Source organism: Orussus abietinus, unplaced genomic scaffold, assembly GCF_000612105.2.
Source record: "Orussus abietinus isolate OABI.00-Male unplaced genomic scaffold, Oabi_2.0 scaffold13, whole genome shotgun sequence".
Taxonomy (NCBI): domain Eukaryota; kingdom Metazoa; phylum Arthropoda; class Insecta; order Hymenoptera; family Orussidae; genus Orussus; species Orussus abietinus.
In genome coordinates, this window is record NW_019394887.1 from 186,077 (window position 1) to 209,494 (window position 23,418).

At 46.8% G+C, this 23,418-nt stretch overlaps 2 protein-coding genes across 5 annotated transcripts; both read right to left on the minus strand.

Moving 5' to 3' along the window:
• Positions 1-4,627: 4,627 nt before the first annotated feature.
• On the minus strand, positions 4,628-10,204 carry LOC105696447 (enhancer of polycomb homolog 1). The gene is made up of 10 exons (XM_012418906.1): positions 9,695-10,204; positions 8,913-9,051; positions 8,575-8,816; positions 8,190-8,446; positions 7,929-8,064; positions 7,492-7,800; positions 7,042-7,193; positions 6,705-6,839; positions 5,425-6,546; positions 4,628-5,351 (listed from the first exon to the last, which is right to left on the minus strand). The coding sequence occupies exons 1-10, from the start codon at positions 9,845-9,847 to the stop codon at positions 5,228-5,230; spliced, it is 2,769 nt and encodes a 922-aa protein (XP_012274329.1). The 5' UTR covers positions 9,848-10,204; the 3' UTR covers positions 4,628-5,227.
• Positions 10,205-10,761: 557 nt separating this feature from the next.
• Positions 10,762-21,986, minus strand: LOC105696602 (translin). Of its 4 annotated transcripts, none has more exons than XM_012419225.2 (8): positions 21,858-21,986; positions 13,227-13,363; positions 12,555-12,610; positions 12,398-12,484; positions 12,032-12,131; positions 11,730-11,945; positions 11,557-11,636; positions 10,762-11,471 (listed from the first exon to the last, which is right to left on the minus strand). In XM_012419225.2, exons 4-8 carry the CDS (start codon positions 12,467-12,469, stop codon positions 11,238-11,240), a joined length of 702 nt encoding a protein of 233 aa, XP_012274648.1. In that variant the 5' UTR covers positions 12,470-12,484; positions 12,555-12,610; positions 13,227-13,363; positions 21,858-21,986; the 3' UTR covers positions 10,762-11,237. The 4 variants fall into 4 exon arrangements, with proteins under 4 accessions (XP_012274648.1, XP_012274623.1, XP_023289181.1 ...); XM_012419200.2 differs by having other exon boundaries at positions 12,555-12,868; XM_023433413.1 differs by having other exon boundaries at positions 12,398-12,868; positions 13,244-13,363.
• Positions 21,987-23,418: the final 1,432 nt, after the last annotated feature.

The following is a 23,418-nucleotide window of genomic DNA, read 5'->3' on the forward strand; positions in this document are numbered from 1 at the left end:
TAAAATTTTTGCCCGGGAGAAACTCGGTGCCACCTCCTCGGTTATCCTATGTTCCTGTTACAAATCGCCAGATTTCTAACAGGATCATAGGATAACCGAGGAGGTGGCACCGAGTTTCTCTGGGCAACTTAGGTCTACAAGCGATTTTCAAGAATCAGGAATAGAGGAATAGAGGGTTTGCTAGACACGCTCGTCTAATTAAACGTACTCATTGTTATCGTTCAATAAGTTGCTTTATTACATTAATTATTTTACAGTTTATTATACATCAGGTACCGCAAGTACATAAGTTTTCGAGCAGGTTTTCTACGTTCCGTTTGCGTTACCACCACCAGGCTGCACCGTGTACACGAGGAAGCCATTCATGACCGCCAGGGTAAAAAGAGGAATCGAAGCGCTGCCGCTTCGACCGTCCACAACCGGTTGTGTCATTGTTCTTGGATTGTCTATTAATCGAAGACCCGTTCAGCCGCAGTTGGTACCGTTGGTACAGCTTCGCAACGGCCGTGAAGTCATCGATTTCGGCCCGATGTCCGATCGAAGACTCGGTCGCAAGACCAGGTGGAAGTATTAGAGCGAGGAAGCCCGACAGGAAATCGGCTTAAGGCTCACCTCGGTAACTGCACGCTTCGTGCGAGAAATGAAAAGGTAACGTTACTCACGAAGTGGTATAAGGAGATACAACGCCAGGTATCGAAATCTCCTCCAAGGGAGCCAAGATATTCACATTTGTTCCGATCCAGGGCCGAGACCGCCCCAATGAAATTATCCAAGTAAAAATGATCGTCTGCCAGCGGTTCCGATAGTTTTAATCACATTCCGTGTATCATCCGCGGATTCTCGTTTCGCTTTGCGCACCTCAATTGCAAAATTAAAAGCATTTTGGGTGATTTACATTACATCGGTAGGAAACGTTTTGATCACGTAGGATTGGAGTTCAATCTCTCGGATTCGTGCCGCTGCGCTCTTCTCCGAGAAGTTTCTTCCTCTTTGGTGAATCCGGCGTCCGCCTGCAACAACGTAAACTTTATAGCGATCAAAAGGGTCCCCCGAAGCAATAATATCCATCCAGGATAAAATTTCTTTTATTCTTTATTACTCCTCCTAAAAGTTGTTCATCGAATTATTCCATAACTTTTTTTTGTTTCTTTTACACACCGCTGTGCGCCTACCACAACAACATTAATTACATTTATTTAATTAATCACCTAAAAGTAAGAGATACAGTAAGCGTAATTATTTTTATATGTACAGGTGTCGTTTTTATTTCTTTCCCTTCGTTATTATGATTTTTTAAAGAGGTCTCCCCCAAATATTCGCAAGGTTCCCGCAACGCGAAAAATCCTCCGTCCTCTTCTTTCTCTTCCTCTCGCCGGTCTCTTATATCTCTCCTACTCGCTTCTAGTCGTTCGCAAAAAAATGGGATTCTCAAAACTTCCCAGAACTTCCCAGAATCTCCCACCTCTCCCCCTTCTCTCGGAACTTGAAAACCATATAGCTGATAAAAACGAAGAAGCCACGAGCGCAGAGGTATTCCGAGGTTAGAACGGAAAATCCCTCTCTAACTGACCACTTCGCATCCGCATATAATATAGTAATGTCTTCTTCATTTCTACGAGCTCTATGTTAGAAACTCGCGAACGGCGCTCCCCGGAAGTCGTTACAAGAAAATCCCCAAAACTGCGGACGTCACTGGTCGATCTCAGAAATCGAACGACTCGACGTGAGTGAATAATAAAACGGTGTCCCAGGGAGTGCCGGTTTTCAAAATCCGTTCCACCTCCACTTGGCACGGACCGCTTTCCAGACGATCGAGGGAAAAATAGGTGTCCGACTATCGGCTATAAATATACAATTTCGCGTCAGGAAACCAATAACGTGGATGAAATTAAAATATTTACGGTTAACGAAGAAACTGTGGTCTGAAGTTACGGAATAAGGACCGGCGCTCGTATGCAATTATTAGTTGCGCCACATTTTAATCGTTTCGATGATTATAACGTGTCGGAGAGCCCCATGCGACGAAAGCAATTAAATTCCCTGGTTAATTAAAGAAATTCGAGATTACGATTCGCATTAACAATGTCACGTGACGACGGTTGGCAGGTATTACAAAAGTGACGTTGGCATGCTGTCGTGCGTGCTCATTGCGCGATATCGAACCAGAAACCGAGCGATTTTCTCATTAAATATTAATTATATTATTTCCCGCTTTCACGATACGCGATGCAACGGTTAAATAAATAAATAAAAATATATACAATCCTCCGTTTTCAAGAGGGAAGAGGAATACAGTAACTTCGAAGTAATTTTACACAAGCACCGGCCAAGGAACTCATTGAATTCTCAGAGACTAAGAGTATCTTTCTAAATAATTTAATTCAACGTTATTTAACGAGCCTTTATACCGAAAAGTTAAAACGGATCGTTTTTCCAGAAATTTAAATAGTAACAGCAAAAACCTCTTTTTTTTGGAATAGAACCAAAGCTTTTCGTTTCTCGTCTTTTCGTTCATGTGACTAGTTTATACATGTGAAATATCGATTTTCGCGCATAATTCCACAAAGGAGAAAGATAGAAGAAAAAGAAAAAAGAGAGAAAAACTTAAAATAATTCTTATTGCATCGATTGCTCTCCTAAGGGACAACTAAAGTTCTGAAATGCTTAAACCGAGGGCGTCTTTTTCATTGTCTACGGAACTGTTAATTTAACAGAAGGTTTATATTTAACCGCGAGGTTCAGAATTCGGTAATCCACTTTACTCTGTAAACAAGGAAACTTGCAAATAATAATAGGGACTTCAAACCATCTGCTGGTCATCGTTACGTGACTCGATATGTCTTTCCCCGTAAGCAACAGAAAAACTGTGAAATTCATTTGTTGCGTCTAAAAACGCGTTGTTCTCAATTTTGCAAATACATAATAATCTCGAGAATCCTATCAAGGTTTCCGGAATTAATTTTTCCTCGTTAAAACGCGCTTACGGAATGGATAGCTTCGTTGAAACCCTCGTTTGCGAAATTAATATTGAATAAATACAAATATGTTGCATGTCGCATTGCTTATGAATGAAAAATCAGAGTCCACGTTATGAACTCATCGTCAAACTATTCTCCAATTTTCTCAAGATCTCATTGTTAAAGAAACAATTGTTTTCTAAACGGAACATTAATATTACTTTAAATACATTTCGCTGTATGAACCCGTTAGAATGTACATTGGGTCTTCGGGTTGCATTAGATCCCCGCTGTAATTTTAGGTATCGCAGGGTATCATCGAAGCAATAGTTCTATCCTTTCCACTTTGTTCGATAAAGTTGACGTTCAAGCCACGATGTTTACTTGTTAATTCGATAGCTGACGCGGTAAATCTCATCTAGTCCTGACACCCATTTTTCCAGATCCATTCGATCAGAAGTTTTCTTCGATGTAGGTTTCGCTGTGATTCGGGGAGTTGGAATAAATTTGAGCATTCCACGTCAACAAGACCGAATGATTCGCGAAAGGAAATATAAAACAAATATACGGGAAGTCTTTTTTTTTCCTTTTCTTTCAAGTACGTCCAAGTAACGGAGGGATTCGATAAACACTTTTTAAAAAACCCTCGCCCTAAAAACTTCCAGTGAAACCTCCATCGAGCACAACTATTTACAGCTGAGCTTCGAGCCTGGTCTCTCCGCAGCGTCCAGTGCTTTCAGTGGCTAATCATATAAAAAAGCAGAAACGACACTGCATCAATAACAACGACAATAGTAACAATAACTTTGGATAAGTTACACCTACTTTACATAAATCGCATCGTAACAAAAGAAGAGGAAGAAAAAGAAAATTCGCAAGAGGTTCCTCTAGGAGTTCGTTTCGCTCTAAGCCGTCGACTCTCTCGAAAGGAACCATTCTTTCATCGGATCACCACTCGGACAGCTCGAAGGGGGAAGAGTTCACCATTAAAAGATTCCCTTAGTCTCAATTTGCAACAGCCTCCCAGTCTTCTAAAAAAATCCCCATTGCGGAGTACAAACTCAAAATATATCAATCGATGTGTAACATCTCCGAAGCTTTTTTCCCCCAATTAACCGGACCACTGCTTATGGCTTACTTTCGTACCGTCTGGCTGCATAAGGCGCGAGAAATAATAACCAATCGAGTTCGTAAAAGTAAAGAGGAAAGAAAAAAAAAAAACACAAATGAGCGGTCACCTTCTTCGCAGACCACTCTGGAGAGGCTCTTCGACCCACCTGGACATCGAAGAACTCCCTCCGGAGGGTTCGTTGCCTGAACTCAGACCGGTCGAAGAGTCCAACTTACGATTACGGGAGTCATACATATCGACGGAGCGAAAATACCAATTTTTCTGACAAGTACAGGAAAACATGAAACACGATTACGGAGATCCTATCGAAGGTTTTGAAACTCCCGAAATTTCATTTTCCGGCAAAAATTTTGATTCTTGTCCGGGATAAATACGTGATTTGTTCGAAAATTGAAATTTCGCGAGTTTCAAGATCTTCATCGAGACCTCCATAATCTCGTGTTAAGGTTTCAAGTTATTCGTTTTCATATATATAGAATGACTCTTCCATCCCACCTTAAGGGGATGTTAAATTGGCATCCGAGAGGTCAATCGTTCGTGAAAGTATTCTCCAAATTGGGTGTACCAATTTCTTTCAAATATCACCATCCGGATAAGGAGACCCTAAGGTAGGTTCCGTACCGCGCAAAACTTCATTTTCGCGAAAAAAAAAGGTTGAAAATAGCTATAAACAAATTATCTTAAAATTGAAATTTCATGGGCGTTAGGACCTTCCTTATAGCCTCCATATGCACCCAGTGAAGCTTGATTCGATTCGGTCCACCCGGTTCCTAGAAAAGTGTCACAAGTGAGACCTCTTTGACGCCATTTCCGCATCGCCTTAAGCTTCTAGCGAAGCGGCGGACGTTCCGCAGAGTCGACCGCGTAGCGAGTTCCTCCGGAGTCTCCGTCGAGGGTCTAGGCGCCTCCTTCCGATGAGGTTTCGGCCCGGGGCCTTTTGCGCCGCGGAGGAGAGGCAATGGCCTGGCAGTTAACGGAAGGTGTCGAGCCGTCCGGCCAGCTTTCCCGAAGCGGTCGCGGCCTCGTCTCGGCCGGCTCCGGCTCCGGCTCCGGCTCCGGCTCCGGCGCCTCGGCAAGGTAAGGATCAGCGTACTCCCCAGTGACGCCTCTGCGACGGCGGGGGTGCCATCAGCAGGCATCATGTCACTTCCATCGCCAGCGAGTTCGCTTTGCTCGCCCTGACGAGCTGCTGCTGCTGTTGCTGCGGCGCGCCGTCCAACGGCGAGTCCGAGACGCCGTCCACCTCCATCTCCAGTCCCTCACTGAAACGTAATCCTCGGTTTGAAGGTGAAATTCATCTATAGCCTTCTCAAGACCCCAGACAAGCGGTCTAACCTATTACTATTAAGCGTAATTTCCCCGGACGTCGGTATCTGCTGCGCCTGGGCCTGCGTCTGTTGCTGCTGCCGGGCGAGGTTGGCCAGCTTGCTCTGGGCGATGAGCCCGGGCAGCAGGTTGGACGGCGGATGCTTCTGGGGCAGGAGGATGGTCGATTGGTTGTTGGCCAGGCTGTTGGAGTTGTGCAGATGGCCGAGGGGGCCGTTTCGGTGGCCGTTGCCGAAGGTCGGGGGCGCGGCGACGGCACCGCCTCCCGCAACGCCAAGGACCCTGAGGCCGGTCAGAGGCCTGGGGAGCACCCCGGGACTCGGGGCGCTGTTCGCCAAGAGTCTGTGCTGGCGCACCACCTGGTGGTTCTGCAGGCTCTCGGGGCCGCCGCCGTTGGCGCACTGGTTGGCGGCCGAGACGCTCGTCGTCGTGGTCGACGCCGAGCTCGAGCTCGCCAGGACGGCGGAGGCGGACGTCGTCGACGACGACGATGACGACGACGACGACGAGACGGTGACGGAGGCGGAGGCGGAGGCGGAGGCGGACGACGACGAGGACGAGGACGAGGAGGCGGAGGACGAGGACGAGGAGGAGGAAGAGGACGACGAGGAGGAAGGGCTCGCCGTGGTATTACCGGTATGTACACTATTAGCACTAGGGGCGACCTGGCTCCGGGCCGGGCCAACCTGGTGCCGGGTCAGGGCCGCGCCCGCGGAGCACGTCACCAAGAAGCGGGAGCAGCCGAGCTCGTCTGTCCGCGACTCGCACGAGCCAATGTCCGACTGCTTGCCGCCCCCGACCCCCGTCCCCGTCCCCGGCCCCGGCCCCGGCCCCGGCCCCGGCCCCGGCCCGCCCTTTCCGCCGAGCTCGAAGTCCGGCAGCGGCTCCACCGCGAAGTAGTCCGCAATGTTGAACTCCGAGGTGAACGGCGCCTCCTCGGTCAGCGGCCGCTCGCTCTCCACGCAGACGTCCACGCAGATCGACGTGGCCTCCGCCGGGAACGGGAACGCCGGTGCCGGTTCCCCGCGTAGCCTCGACGACGCCGGCTCCAGGTCCGACTCCGACTCGCTGCTCGAGCTGCTCGAGCCTTGCGCCGACGAGGGTGGCGGCGTCTTCGGCCGGAAGTGCAACCTGGAACGACCAAACGTCTGCCATCAGATTTCATCTTCTAGCAAAATGCAACACCCATGAAGAGGTAGTTCACGAAGATGCGCCGCTATAATGACTGTTAACGATGGTTGATTAATCCGCTAGGAATTAATCTTGTTACGTGACTAAATCGTCCATACCATTCCTTCTTGACGGTCGTGGTAGTCGTGGCAGTCGCAGTTGGATCCGTAGGTTCTCTCTTGGGTTCGTGTATCGTAAAATCCAAGGAAGACCACATGTCGTCCATGTCGGTCGAACAACGGTCCAAAATGACTCTGAAATTTCATTGAATCGGTTACAACCCCAGTTTCATTGTTCCATCTCTTAAATTCGAAATACTTCATTTACATATACATTAATTATTTTTCCGAGCTGTAATCGATTGCAGCCAAGCGAAAGAACGAAAAGAAATGAATTTCCCGGTAACCGAGCCAGGTCCTGAAACTCCAAGTCTCCAAGAAGCGTCTCTAGACTTACCTTCCACCTCGACCGACTCTCCGTCGTGCCAGACCGATGCACCTCGGAGTGGGTTTACTAATGCTGGTCATGGCAAATCGGTACCTCTTGTCAGCTAACCCGCCTTCGCTCCAATCACACCAGGGCCAGTTTCCAAATCCACCTGATACAGGCTGCGAAGGAAAATTTCCTTTTCTTTAGGAAGATTTAACGGAAGCTATTAGTCCTTGTTTCACTCTCGGTGTGCGCGCGAATTCGTATCATAGAACCCAGAGACAATGAATTAAGGTTTTAAATTATTCGATGCCCCCAATTTGGAGAAAAGTTTTACAAATATTTCAACGTCTTGATATATCATCTAAGTATATATATATATATATACAGAATTACCCTTTTATATTACCTTAAACTCACAACAGAAAATAAATAACATTCGCAGGTTAGAATCGACATGGCAAAGCGAAGACCCACCGGTAGGTAAGTGGTATTCCTGTTCCGTCGAAAGGTGAACTGGCCCTCGTCCGCGGTGTCCTCGTCGTCGCGGTCCGAGGGAAGAGAGGGTTGGGAGTGAGAGTGCGAGTGAGAGGGAAGAGGGCTATCTTCGTCCGAACTGGCCAGCGGGTCCAGCCCGCCTCCGAGTACTCCGGTCCTGCCGCTCCGGCCGCCTCCTCCGCCGCTGCCCGTGCCTCCGCGAATCCCGACCTCGTCCAGGACTCTGCTGTCCATTTTGTGCTTCCGCTTCTTGTACTGTCGCTTCTCCTTTCTCGGTATCACCTCGTCCTGAAACGCCGATAGAAAGGAAAAACGAAAGGAAAAACGCTCATGCTCATGAAATTTCGTTTTGTACATACTAAATGAATCATTCTTACTTGTTCTTGCAAAGACTATGGAGTAGAAAATGACCTTACCTTGCCACAAACTTTGGTCGCCCAGTTTTGATGAACACCGAACTGGTTGGTAAAGAGCGGAGCAAAGGCCGGCCTTGAAGTTTTAAGAGCGGACACTTCTGCCAGAATTTGACCATTGAAGTCTTGCGCCTGATACCTGAAATGTTTACATATTGCCATTACCTGCCGAATGGGAATTTTCCAAAAATTCTTAGGGTACGTTAGATTATGTTTACATTTAATAAGTGCCAATCCATCAATTGCACGGAACCGAAAACTGACCTCTTTTCGTATACTTCGATGGTAAGGTGCAAGTGTTCCCTCTTCGTCTTTTCTCGTCTTTTAATCAGTTCCAGAAGTGTCACCGCTCTACTGAGGTCCCTACGGAGTTTGAGCATTTTCTCGTAGCTAGTTTCGTCGTTTTTACGATGCTTTCGAGTTTGCATCTTTTCCACCCTCCGTCGAAACGCCAAGTAGGGGTTATTGGCTGCGGACCCTGACCGGTGCTCAGTCTTCACCGTCAATAACAACGGATGTTGCTATAATATCGAAGAAATCTCAAATTACCATAAATCTCACTCAATTATTAAAACCATTGAACTGGAATACTTTTTCGATCGCTGAATTAATTTACTGACCAAGGTAAAAACACTTTTAAGTAACTTACAGTTTTGAGCCGTTTATTGAGCCAGTAGTCGAACACTGCAATGATGAGGTCGTCGTCTTCTTTGAGGAGTGCCTTGGCTTCGTTTAAAGTGACCACAGTCTGGCCCGAACTCTTTTCTAGCCGGTCCATCATCTCTTCGAATTGCAGCGGAGTCAGGTCCATCTTTCTGCTCTGTGTTCCTACCCATTTTTCATCCTCCGAGTCCATATCGTAGTCAGGTATGTCCTGCTCCATTGTGAATGCTGCAACAATAAATACATGTCAGAACAGATTCACAGCCATAATGAAGAATTACATTAATAATGCGTCATGTTTATAATATCAAATAATAGACTCACGTTGCATGTGTATGAGTTGGCGGGGCAGTTTATAGTCAGTAGGATAAATCTTGTTGTAAGCTTCGGCATCGGTCAGGTCGGTTACCTCAGGGGTTGGAATGATTAAACCAGTGCATATTGCTCTTTGGAGATGATGTTCCTGCAATGAAAAGTATTATTAGTTATTTACAACAACCGAAAAGAAAACCCATGACAATTCATCCACAATTGATATCACCACTAACACATGTGTACAAAATCCAGAGGAATCAGAAATTAAAGCCTATGTCAAAATTCAGCCTACAGAGTGGAAAAACCCTTACGATACACTCGCCATACCACGTTCCACAATTTGAACCATACAAAACCACCGTTCAACCTGTGCCTAAGAAACCACCGAAACAACTCTATTCATTTTGCAAATCGAATCGAGCCTCAAACTCCTATTATTCCTTCTCTACGATCGAGGTAGGGCACGGCCTCGAGGAACCCTCTGCAAAGCAAGAACCCGTGGGTGTCATCTTCCCAGGGGTGTCGCGAATGACGGTCAGAACCCAGAGGAGCATGACGCCACTAACTCCGGCATCGCAAAATCCTGAAAAGGAGGTAAAAAAGCAAAATCCAGGGAGCAATTCAGCGGCAGTCCGGCCGATCGCCGGGGGCGCCATCTGGTGGCGGTCGGGGGAGTCGATGGCGTGGTCCCGGAGGTGCCAGAGGCAAGATGGCGGCGTATCTCGGAAAACATGCCGTGGAGGTGTCAGGCCAGACAGGGGCCAGGCAAGGCGGAGGCGTCGCGAACTCACGCATTCCTCCTCCTTGTGCATGCCGCTCGGCATCTGGGGCACGGCGCGGTTGATGGCCGAGTAGTCGGGGAGGTCGGGCAGCTCCTCGGCCATGTAGATGGGCATGGGCTTGGAGGCGTCGAGGGTGCGAGCCCTGAAGGTCAGCTTGCTCATGTTGAGGCCTTGGGGCGTCTCGGGGTCGCCTTGGGGTTCCTCGGGGCACCTGGGTCCCGGTGCCGTCGGCCGGGGCGATCGGAGGCGGCGGGGCGGGGGCCGCGCTCGACTCGAAGTCGGGGCTGTGCGCACGCAAGAGCGGGCCCTCGCTGGCCCTTCCTGGCCCACGGGGCCGATGCTGCCGGCAAGCGGGAGGCGGCTCAGGCCCTCATCGTCGACCGGCCATCGCGCTGGAACACGCTCACTCGCTCACCGAACCAATTCTACCACTTCGAAAACATGTTTGCGTGACACGGTCCCTGCTCGATGCCATCATGGCCGACGCACAGCCATTTTACCACACGTTCCGCCGCGGCGCTCCGGGCCTGTTCCGACACGAGCCCCGTCCGGCCCGGGACCTCCACGAGAACTGCCGCCAACTGCCGCGCGCAAGCGGCGCCATCTGCGGACTGCCGCCGAAACGGCGGCCAAGGGCCGCTACGCCGAGACCAATCCCGACTCGCGAGAAGGATCCACTAGCAAAATACCCTAGGTCATTTACGGACTTTTTTTGTAGTAAATTACCAGGTATTTTACTTTACAAATTTCATATACTCTAATTAATACAATTATATGTACAACTTTCATGTATCAAATATATCCTTTCCAAATCAAAACACGGATATTCTTCTAGATCTCAAGCAGAAGAAACGAGAGAAGCTGATGACAAGACTGGACACTTTGTTAATATTATTTTAAACGAGCACGAGAACTTATGAACTTATGTTCAGCCGCCTGCATTCTCCACCAAGAGCAGCACAAAATGCGATCGCGCGACCCTGCCCGTGAGCCATCGCCCACCTCGTCTCTGTACGAAGCTATCTCTTCAATGAAACTGAACTCTAAACGTAGCGGATAAATCGCTGTTTATCAACTGTTCCAAAACTTTCTTATTATTTAAGTTCGATTCCAACCAAAATACATATTAATATCCTAAAAATAAAGCTTGATCTTTTGACCATGTAATCGTATTATGAAATAAAGTACCGATCGGATTACAAAAGCTAGACACAGAAATGTTAGCATTAAATACAAATTTTGAAGCAGTTAGTGCACTGATCAGTGAATTGTTAGATAATCTTGGTTGAAATTGTAGTGTCAATGTTAGGGATTATTCAGTTATTCTTAAAGCCAGTCCTTATATCACTGGACGGTAGAGTTCGAGAAGGCTCGTATTTCGAGCAAGAAAATTCAGCTAGGTCATCGACTAGCTTGATGCACCTTCTCAAAACATTTGTACGAAAAGAAAAAATAGTATCCAGCTCAGTTTTTGTATTATTGAGCCGCTTAGCAAAATCCACTTTATCAAAGTGGAAGATTTGCTGAACGCCGGATATCCGTTTTGCTTAGTCTATATATCGGCGTCCAAAGGTTCATCTGAAGGTTTTAAACCTCGGATGCTCAAATCATAGACAATCTCTTCGACTTTTTTTACGTCATATTTAAGAGCATCATAGCGTTTCCGCAATGAATCATTCTTCAGGTTCAGCAGCCGAAAACCAGCGTTCAATTCATTGACGAATCTTGAGATTTCTAAAGGTCGATTGTAGTCTCCATACGTCACACTGTTTACAGCAAAGCGGGACTGAAACATAATTTCTTCTTTATACATTTCTGCCCAAATTAAATGAAAATTTCATGTTACTTTAGATTAAAACTATGGAACTCACCAGCTCTGCGGAAAGTTGAAGTAGACCCATCAGGAAATCTTCGAGGTCCAAGTGAAATCCTTCTTCACGATTGTTCTTAACTATAACAAATGATATTTTTTAGCTTTTGTTGTACATTTTTTAAAAATTATAGTACGTCTTGTTAATAAGGTATTTAAATATCAAAAACGAACTTGCTAATATCTCCGCTACAGTTTCCTTGGTTACCAAAATTTTTTTCTCTAAGTAGATTGTCAGAGACGCTAAGAAGCACAGTCTTTGCGTGACGAATTTCCATTGATCGTGAAAGCGGTAGTACTGATCCTTTGGTACTACTTCAGCAAGTGTTGCATACTGCTTACGAACATCTTCAAAATACTCTCTGGCTTTGGCACAGTATTGAGATACGACTATAAAGAAAGAGTACGTTACCTAACGATTAATTTTACTTCTAAAAATGTAATGAAAATAACATGTCCATACACGGTAATCTTACTTATGTTTTCTTCTACGTTGCTGTCATTATGAATATTTTGCAAAACTATAAGAATATCTCGAGCACTTTTCTCAATATCTTTCACAACGTTCCGAATTTTCTGAAAGAAAATTTGTGTAATGCCGAGATGTATATCAACAAGTGGTATAGAAAATATTTAAAAATAGAATAATTAGTTAATTTAATTTTTCCTAATTTTACTCTAACTTTATGAAACATGTATCATTTTGACATGCCATGCCTTGTTACTGGTATTGTTGCGTGAAACGACTTTTTGCCGGTGATTCATATTTCCATACTATGACGAATAACCTCAAATCTTAAGCTAGTGAGAGGAGAGTATCAAATATCTCTGACAGTAAATACCTCACGCAGTTCTTGCTCGTTGTTCAGATAGTCTTGGAATGAATTAAAAATGTCCATAACTGAATCTGCCATTTCCTTGTTCGATTTCTTTGAAAGATGAAAATGTGAGCGTCAGACTCGTTGTTTGTCCACTTGTTTGTCAGGATTTTATATTTACCTGTATACGAGAGTTGTTTTGATGCCACCTACTGTCCCACTGATGTTCACCGCCATCTGACGGCAATATTGAGAATAAGAGAAGAAACTTCAAAAGTTGTAAGCAAATCAGTTTAATTCTCGTCAAAGGATGGCACTGCAGGTAAATCGTGTCCTTCGCTCATTCCTGACATGTTATAATTAGTTTCACAGCACGAATTTCGCGATATCTTTAAATGAAATCTTGTCGATCGAAAAGTATTTAAAGATGCTCCGGAATTATTTCTCCGTAAACCGGATAACTAAATAACGTTTTCCATAATTTTCCTTCGTGTCCTGAAATTATGCATCTTGGGTAGAAAGTGATTGTTAATGTCCGTCGAAAGTTTTACACACAACCTAGTCGATCGAGGTAATTCGTCAATTTGCGCACCTGCAGGCGCGAAGTATGAATCGCATTAATCTTGCGAAGGGCCATTAAAAGGAACACACGGTGTAAGTTATGAGGCACGACAGCGACCCTAAATTGGATCGCGTATAACGAGATTCATATTTCTTCCCCAACAAAGTGGCGACTTTTTTCCTATCCAGCCGGAGAAACACTCCGCGGGCAATAGGCAACGGAAGCGCAACTTCCCATTACTTCGACAATCGGATCGAGAATTCATGTCCCTGGCAAATCGTAATAGCTTACCATGTGGAAAATAGTACCTCAAGTCTCAATTACTAGGAAGGAGGCAAAACGGCTTCCGAGTAGTCATCTGGAAAGCGAGGTAGCCGCTGCTCCTCTTGCACTTATTAGTCCACTATCGCATTCAACGTCGTTAAATCCTGCAATCAGAAATATATGCATACTTGGGAGAATCGTCTCGAAGCTTCTTTGACGCGTCAATGTTCACGAGGGGACACGTGAATCCCATTAATCCTTCAAAGGCCGTTAAAAAGTACACCTGGAATAAATTATACACGTTCGGCTCGGTGATTTAAAATTCGATCGTGGCGCGACTAATTTTTTTGCAGGGATGTGACAATCTCTGATTTTTATACGGCCTCAATGAGGAACCTTACGTCGACGGCCTCGGCGCTCGGCGCGAAGAAGGCTCCGAGCAGGTTTTAGGGCATCGAGCACGCGAATGCTTCAATTTGCAATAAATTATTTTGAGTTATTGAAGTACTCGGCTAACGATATTCTCTGCCTGTCTCCCTGGCCGAGTATTTCCATAATATGAATTTCGAAGTGCTCCGAGGATGTGTCATCGGGGAAACAGGGCGCAACGGAGTAAACATAAAATACGTTCTAATCGAGTAGCATAAGAAGAGCATCTATCGAAATTAGCTCCACTTTAGGGGTTTAAGATCTCGAATGTTTGCTGATCCAGGGTCGAGAACACCTTTGCGGTGAAATTTTGCAATTAAAAGTTATAAACATTTCTTCCAGTTTGGGAAGCCCCGAAAAATGATTCCTACGTTATCCATAAACTATACGATGCTTTCGCTGTAAATACAGAACCTTGAAGAGGATCGGAGCGATGACACGTCGTCTGACAAAATTAATCGCTTTTCCGCAAGGTCGGCACATCGCAAGACGTATAAATAGAAGGAGTATTTTCTTGCGATTCCTGTTGCTAAATATATCCTTAATCCAAGCAGCAATGACATTTCTGAGCCGGGTGAAAGACCCGGCAGACGCGCCATTTTTTCCCTGGGAGCAAAAAACAGGAAGACGGCCTTTCGCGAAGACGGGTTCGGGAGACATCTCTCGGCAGGCACGCGCATTACATCAACGAGCAAGAAGGCTTCTGTCACCGGCGACATATTTCTAAAGACTGTTCGTCTAAAGGAGATTCTTGACACCTTAAATTACTAGGGACTTCGAAAATTCCTATCGTGAAACTATGGACCCTTTCTCGTATCTCGGTTCTGAGGGTCTTTTAGTTAATAGATCGCTTTTGCGAAATGTAAAATTACACCGTCGCAAAAATGTGACGAAACTCGGAGAAATTGGTAAAACGACAGATTCTAGAGACCCGATCGAAAGGTTTGGCACGGTCCGAAGGCGGATTCGAAGAAGGGGTCTTCAGGTGCTCGGCAGGATACGTAAACGCGTCCACCGTGGCAAGACGCAAGGCCTCGCACGGTATATAAATAGAAACCGGTAGGTCCTGCTGCGAAGTCGTGGAAGGTGGTGGAAGGTGGTTGGAATTCTGCATGATACCTAACCTACGTAGGTCGCGGAGGATGCCTGCAGATTCTGCGGGCGTGTCATTGATCCCGATACAGGACGGAGCGAGGATGGTTTATTCAAAAATTCGCGCCCACGTCGCCGCCAATGATAGACGCGCGCCTCGTAATTGCGCCGATTACGCGCCGACTACACGCCGATTATAAACATTCTAGAATCTAACTTTATACCGCGTTGATCGTTGCCCTCCACGCTTATTAATTTCTCCCCTTTCGTCTCTGCTTTTACACTGCCGGTTTTGCGGAGAACCGATCAAGTCAATTCTCTTCTATCGAAGTTCCAGACGCTTCTCCGTATTGACCTCCAAAATGGAAGGAGTTGTTAATAAACGCGGTGGTGTTTATGAGAACGTCAATATTTCCGCAAGAAACATCCCATTACGATAGAGCGAGCTTTTCAAGGTAAGAGAACTCTGTCAAGCCAAATCGTTCGATATGCAAAGTCCGTTTGGAATACCGACGCGATGCCATTAAAATTGTAACGGAACGGGGTTGCACTAGTACCGCGCGTATGTAAATGTCCAGGAGATACGGCGTATCTCGGACTAAACGCCCGGGGACGGTCTCGGGTCCCCCGAACGTGTCGTTGATCCCGATGCTCGCCGAAGCGAGGATGAGTTTTCGAAAAATCGACGCCTACGTATCGAAGCCGGGACGTTTCGCCGGTTCTCGGGGCCGAGCGCGAGAAGAAGCGTGGGCGGGTCGTACTTTTGGTTTGAGGTTATCTACGCACTCGAGGATGCGCGACTTGGCCATACTTGCGGGCGACATGCAAATCGACAACGAGATTACAATCGAAATAATCCGACTGGACAGAAATTGGTATATCGTCCGTAAACGTTTTTCCAGCAAAGTTGGAACCGATCCTAGCAGCTTTTCTTAGTAGGTGAAACGTTAAGAACAAAGTAGAGGGAAAGGGGTGATCGTTCGTCCGAAGAGATTTGTTATCGGTTTGGCAAAAGTCGAATCTTAAAGGAAGGCTTTCGAAGTGCACGGCCTTGCCGCGACCTTCGCGTCTTCGTCTTCGCACTATAGTTCGTTCTTGGTAGCTTGGGAGGTTTACAGCGGATGGAATATGTAGCATTAGTAGTTGTTAACATTCAAGCGCCGCCATCTTATTTTCCTTCGTCCAGGACGAGAGGTACGTTTCTCCCTGAAATTTCCTCTAAGTGAATGTAATTTCCCCAGTCGGAACGTTTTGATATCGCAAAGTAGTTGCAGGTAAAGTGGGAAATGGCAAGGGGAGCCCTAAAATAAATAGAGATTGCTTTTACAACCGGTATTTCTAAGAAAACCATTAACGAAGTCGCGAAGGCGGCGCGGGTCCGGGACTAGTACAGCAGCCGTGCAATCCCGGCTGGAAGTAAGCGTATCGCGTATTTTTCTTCCTCTCGTATAATAAAATGAATCCCATGGAGAGATTCGCGCGGGAAGGATAGAGGCCGATGGGATCGAGGAGCCGGATTACGGTGGCCCCGTTAAGGCCGCATTCCTCGAGGAGCCGAACCAAAGAAAATTCTGGTACCCGGGGGTCGGAAGGAATTATTGGGTAATCGGCGCGATGCACTTCGTCCCTGGATGTATACCAAGCTATAGTATTTTTAGCGGGAGATCTTATCGAGGAAGAAAATTACTGGGGCCTCCAGGACCCGCCAGGGGCGTATCGTAAAGAAGGACTCGTTAGAGGAGGCTCTTTACGCGGCCGCGAAACCCGTCCGCGATAAACGTAATGCAGACGGAAGATGGGCTACAGAAGCGCCGACGATCGACGAAGCTCGACTCTGCCAGGACACTGGCGGGAAAAAAGTAGGTCTTTCAATTTAAGGGGATGCGAAAGTGGATAATGAAGAATCAAGTTTGTCGATAACATTTAACATCGTTCGATATTAAAGTATCGCGAAAGCGTTCGGCAGGTTCTTGCTTAACCTGCCGAACACTTCCAGGGCAAGCTGCATGTCAGGATAATTTCGACCCGGAACTACGGAACGCGTTCTCCCGTGAATTAAGTCTTTATTCGCCGGCCACATGTTCGCATACATGTGACTAATTGCACTCCGGCGTATGCTAATGTACATTTCGCATTATAATACTATCCGCGTGTGTCGATGTACGTCTTCCGTGGGTAAAAAAAACCGTTCTCGCGAGAGTACAACATCGTACGCGGTACTTGAGGGTCTACGATAACTTTATGCAACATGCGAGGAGGACTAGTATCCATGGCTCGGAGGAATAAAGCGGAAACCGCACTCCTCTCGCGGACAAAAAACGTCCTTTTTGCTGGGAGAGGTCGAGAAGGAGACGGTTCTCTTTTTTGCCGGACATATACGTATTTATTATTCGACGAGCCGACTCGACTGGGCGGTTCCTCGAGGGACAGCTTAAGCCTACTTCACATCTCGCGTCTACGTTCTTAAGTTTACGGTGGGCCGCCATCTTGGAAATCGCGCGGCGTCTCCAAACACTTTAGAGTGTAATTTCCTTATAAAACACTCGAGGCGGAATCAAGAAACAAGTGCCATTAAGTGTGCACATTATAGCGTCACATTTATACAACTTTTGGATGTTCCGTACCCTGGTGGACACGAACGTCTTTTCTTCATACATCGGAGAAGCGTTCGTGGGTATTCTTATATTTGGAGAAATTTTAAGAGACCGAGTATCCGTCAGGTAGTTAATGTTTAATTCTTTTAGGCGTCCCTGAGTAATTTTCGCGCGCTGGCGATCCGCCATCTTGGAATTCACCCGAGCGTTCCCGAACCCTCGAATATACAATCCCTAATAAAATACTGAAACAAACTGGGTACAGAAGTGCGATTCGATGCGCGTATCGTGGCGAGGCATTCTTACAGCCTTTACGTGAGCTGTAGATCCACGATAAACGCCCATTGACTATGTAGCTAAATAAGAAGAGGTGCGCACGTGGTCCGATTCGACAATCACCCACACCAAACGTACGTGATAAGGTTACTGGAATTATCAACTCTACGCGTTGGAGGGTAAAAGTGTATTAACATTCCTCTTCTTTGATTTTTCCTGTAGGACAAATCGAGATTTATAAATTGCAATAAGTCATTGCGCGATTACGTATTACATGTCGCCAGATTCTCGTCCGCGGAACAAGCTGAAGAGGACACTAAAATATGAGCAACATGGTCTCCATGTACCTTTTTCAACGTGTCGGTAAATGTTCCTTGACTCCAATTTATCGTATAATTAACATCTTTACTTTAAATTAATGGACGGTGATTACCCCTACCTTTCTCTCGCTTTCTCGGAATATTCGCAGTTCTAGTGTTCTTGTTCAGTTTCTCCAATTTTATCTCATTTACGATCTCACATTTTGTCGGGCAGCAGGGTCGTATAAATATTTTTGGGACTCGCTACATATTTGCATAGCGTTTACGCAGTAAATCAATCATTTAACTGTCGGGCATTGTAAACAACACCGTTTGCACGGTATAATTTACCGGACCCTTTTCCCTGCCGTGATTTATGCCGCGCGGCAAGAAAATAAAAAAGATAGCCGTAATAAGGGCAAGTTAATGACAAGTCGAAAGTTTTCCCTAATAAAATCGAGCACGCAATTTTCGAAGCCCCGTGTCCTGGTGAAGTTGTTAAATAACTTCCTTACTAGGAGGTTCGTAAAGAATTACTAAGCTCTCGATACATCGACTAGCCTCCTTCTCTTCTCGTTAACGAGACTTTAGTGGAGGACGCCAGCTTAATGAACGCCACCGCGATTTCGAAAAATGCCGCGATTACGACAATAGGTTTACGACGCCGGCCACAAGTAACGGTTGCAGCAATAATTCCATCGGAGTGCGAGGGTAAAAACTTAGGTATTACAAGCGCGTATAAAATATTCACTGGTTCTTGGGTGAGCTTGGAATACAATCTTGTCGGTCGATGGCAACCGGTTGCCGACGCTTTTGTGAGCGGCGCTTAATGCAAGCATATACAGCATGCAAAATGCATCGGTGTAAATGTCAGGGTCAACCGCGACGTAGCGAGCTCTCGGACAAATATCAATTAAATGCCAATGGCTCTTGTCGACTTATTTATAACGGCTCGTACCTGTGAGTTTTGCCGCTTAATCATGCCGCGTCGTCCGCAAGTATGTAACCCTCGATTTAAGGGGACGCGAAAGGTCGATCGTTCGTCAAACTTTTCTCCGAACTGGGAAGAAACGTTTCGGTACCCCCGGTTCGGAGAAAAGTTTCATAAACGAGACCTATTCGACGCCACTTTCACATCACCTTAATTCGATGAGCCCGAGCGAGGCGTTTCGAAATCCGCCGACAATTTGCATTTGCAATTTCACTCCGAGTGCTTCGGGGATTTTAGGGCTTTCGAAACGAGAAGCCGATCCGATTAAATCGCGATTCGCAGTCGATGCCGGACGTTTTCAAGATTTAAGGAGTTTCGAAATCTGCCGACCGGTTGCAACTTACCGAAGAGGCCCGACATTTAGATGATTTCGAAAGTTAACGGACAACCCTGTTCGCTCTCTCGATTAAACTGCAGTTAAATAACGCTCTTGGGGATAAGGATTAAAAGTACCAACGAAATACGCGAGAGCTTTGGGAATTATTCAAGTGGAGATTTTCTTCGTCATTTTTTTTCCTTGGAGACGCATATACGCCCGTCGCCTAATTACCTCGAAGTGTTGCGATCGTCGCAAAATAATTACATTTCTCGTTTACACGCGGATCTAATTAATGGCCGCGTTCGTTACTTATTCGTAAATGAAATCTCTGCCGGGTCCGCGTGGGGTCATCAGGACGGCGACAAACGCTTTTATTGCCCTCCGAGCAGACGCAGAAAATTCGCGACCTCGGTTTGCTGGCTCGCGTATGCGATGTTTGCGAAACCACTTAAAAGCTTTACATCTCGACTGTTAACCGAGAGTTCAGTAGCCGTTCAGTAGCCGTTCAGTAGCCGTTCCGCATGCAGAAAATGTATACGCTCACCTTTATATAGGCATGCGAAAAGAGCAATGAGGACTCGTTAACGAATTCGCATAGCTATAAAGTTATTTGTCGCAATCCGAGTAACCCTGCAGCGAAGTATTATTCCGAGTGATATTCCAGAGATTAGGGCGAAAGGGTGAGAAAACGCGCGATATGTATTTTTAAGAGGGGAGGGCGCAGAAATATTCGGAATAGCGATTTCTCCCCGCGTAATCGATGACTTCTTAAGGAATTTCGGCGTAGGATGCCGAATGCTCATATCCCCGGTATGCATTTGCTCTTCGAAGCTCATCCCCGGTTTTCGAGTCTAGCTTTTAATCGGCGATATTCCGCATTCCCATCGAGCGACTCTCGCGTCAAAGATGGCGGCGTCTACGATAATTTATTAACTAGTCCAACGAGTCGAACCTGTTGGCCTCTTAGGCGGCTCGAGATGCCAGAAGGATCTGCTCGTAGGAGGAAACTCCACGAATTTCTTACCTCTGAGTAAGCCCCCCTTTGCCGGTCGCCATGACGCGCCAAAAGTGGCTGCGAATGTCGGTCTCACGCTCGAAACCCTTCGCGAAATGTCTACGAGAATGCGGACAACGTTCTTTCTTTGTTGGCTCGTCCGGAACTCAATTTTGCGACAAAGATTGCATTTCGTTTATACTACCTCCATTTTGTCAATACATGTATACCCTTTTTCATTACGACCCCTTTGATGACGTATCATTACGGTAAAAAATAAGTAATCCGACCCAAATGTCCACAATCGGCCAGTTTTCTTTAAAAGTAAAATGACCCCAGGGGATGGAGGAGCAAAGGTAGGGGGGAGAAAAAGAGACGAAGGGAACCGGCGGAAGATTACAATGATTCCGCGGTCGAAATTACCGCCATTAAAAAATAATACGTTGCATAATGTGCCCGCGCTGTAACAACGATGGCTATAATAGGGTCTTTATCCCTTTGCGGTTATTGAGTTTTTGACGTTGGGGTCAAGGTTCGTCACCCAACTTGGTAGCGTAAGCTGTTGCATTTAGAATCACGCGTCCGCAACTAGGGCGAGGCAAAGATAGTCCTGCTTCTCTGGGTCTATCCTTTTTTTTACTTACATGAATATGCATATATACGCACTGACCACAGGCATAATTAATGACAGCGCACAGTGCGCTAACGACCGCATCAATATAATGTGCGCGACCGCTCGTTAAACTTTAACTGGCTGCGTCATTTGGCGGCCCTATCTCGGGAATCTTAACTGCACTCTGCGCTTGCTTCCTTTTTCGAGTTAAGCTCGTATTGGATAGTCTCCTTAAACCAGAGGACCCTTCGACCCCGAACTGTCTCGTCTTGCCCGATCGGTCGACTGAGACTTTCGTGCGCACTTTCCGTCCTAAATGGCGCAACGTTACGCCGGATCGTTCGAGGCAATTTCATTCGGACGGTAATTAAATAGAAATATGCGACGACATTTAAAACCGAGTCCACCTCGGATTATTGAAATCGGGTCGACCGGTTCTCTGCAAATGAGTTACCGAAGCGCAGTCGCGGTCTCGAAAATGGATTTTAAAATCTTCGTTTCTATTCATTTCTGAGACAAAATGGTGTTCGAAATGCCTGTTTAACGTTTAGAACTCTACGGCCACCATGTTGGCCGTCGCGGTTCAATGTCGAAAGTTTCGAATTCAGATCGCGACGGCGCGGCGGCGCTGCGGAACGGTTGCCCGCGCATGCGTACCGAGGCCTTCGCGGACGAGGGTGGGGCCTGCGCGCGCGTCCACGCACGCATCGCGCGCGTATCCATGCAAATCGTACGCACATGAACAACGGGAGAAGGCAGCGGTCCCATGGACGTAAGATATACGAACCCCGTAAACCCAACCAATCCCTCGATATTCTTGCGAAACGAACAAAAAGGAACGGAGAGGCTACCTTTCTCTCTTTCTCCTGCCGATGACAGGCAGTCGCCATATTTCGTTGCGCAACTATTTCACGTAAAAAAATAAAGAGAGAGAGAAAGAACGAGAAAACAGCCTCTTTGTTTTCAGCCTTCCGGCTCTGCCATCTTCGTGGTCGAATTACCCGGAAAAAAAGTGTCTTATTCGAATCGACCGACTTGAGGTTTCACTCACCTTAAAACCGAAGAGAGCGATGGAGCAACCCCTGTTGCCTTTCTCTTCGTTCTGCCGTCTTCGTGGCCTGATCGGTGTCCGGGGTCTACCCATCCTACGTCCATGGACGGTCCGGCGGGCGGTCAGCGACTAGCGGTGCGCAGGTGTGCGCAGGTGTGCGCAGGTGTGCGCAGGTGTGCGCAGGTGTGCGCAGGTGTGCGAGAACGTGAGGTTATGACGCTTGGCGGCGCGTGGGTATCGGTGCGCATGTGGACGCGTGTGCGTGCGCGGGCCATCGGCACGCCGCGCGCAGGTATGCCGTTACCGGCGTTCTTCCTCGCGGCCCGCCGCGCAGTTAACCTCGGCGCGTCGCACGTGACATGCGCGGTGCCGCGGTCGGCCTGTGCGCGCAGGTCGGGCCCGACCGCCGACGGAAAGGTCCCCGACGAACTGCTACGGATCTCGACGGATCCCGACAACCCCGACGAATCCCAACCAATCCCGACGGACCGTCAACGTGATTCGCTGTAGTGACGGAGACTTCCCTCCATATCGATCGACGATCGAGCTTCGAGAGTGGAACGACGTCGATGGATGTTCATCGACCGACAGGAAAATTTCTTTTCGTCTTTGGCGTGTCTCCTGGCTTTTTAGGATTGAGTCACGTGTCAAATATCGGAGGAGAGGACCGCGAATGCCACGCCGAGAGGATACTCACTCAGGAAATCATGCGGAAATCAGGTGGAAATCGACTTTTTTCTACAAGGTAACAATGATTTCTTCCGTGCGTTTATGTGTGGTTAAATGGCAATGGCGGGAACGGGAACTCAACTCGGTGTAATGGACTTTCCACTTGCGTGTTTGTTGACAGAAAATCGTAGTACAGGTTTTCTTTGCACGAGACGCAAGTACCGGCTTGGCTTTAGTCGTACAAGTGTCGAGCATTAGGTAATTGGAAAGTGCGCATTGCCAACACGAGGGTCGACGCACGTAACGTTGCGGTAAACATGGATTTATTTTTTTGGTTCGCGTTCATATTCGTTAAAATAAACAATCCTGAATGTTCTCGTAATAATGCATCAATGATTAGGCTTATAAATAAACGTAAAGATGAAAGAGCGGAGAGGGAAGGAGCGAAAGCGTGCGGCGTGCGGCGTGCGGCGTGCGGCGTGCGGCGTGCGGTCGTTGAAGTCTCCTCGTTTACGGCAGTCAGTCGCGCGGTTAAATTCTGCACGGTCGCAATTTTCTGGAGCACGTGGTCCGCTCTATTATACCCAAGTATGTATTTTCGCAATCGAGGACGCCATTAAATTTCTTTAATGACTTCTGAATTATACATTGATTTTATAAAAAAATACATATATACGACGGGAAAAGGCAGGAGAAAGAAGCCACTTTCTCGACCAGGAAGTGTCAACTGCGCGTGAAATTGGTGAAATTTCCCACGAATGGGAGTTTTGATTCGTATTATACTTAACGAGTGCAGTGATGGATGTAATGAGAACCGATTGTTTAAACTAATGGATATGGAAGCGGAACGAACTAAACGGAAAGCAGTGGCTATAGCGAAAGCTCATTTAAA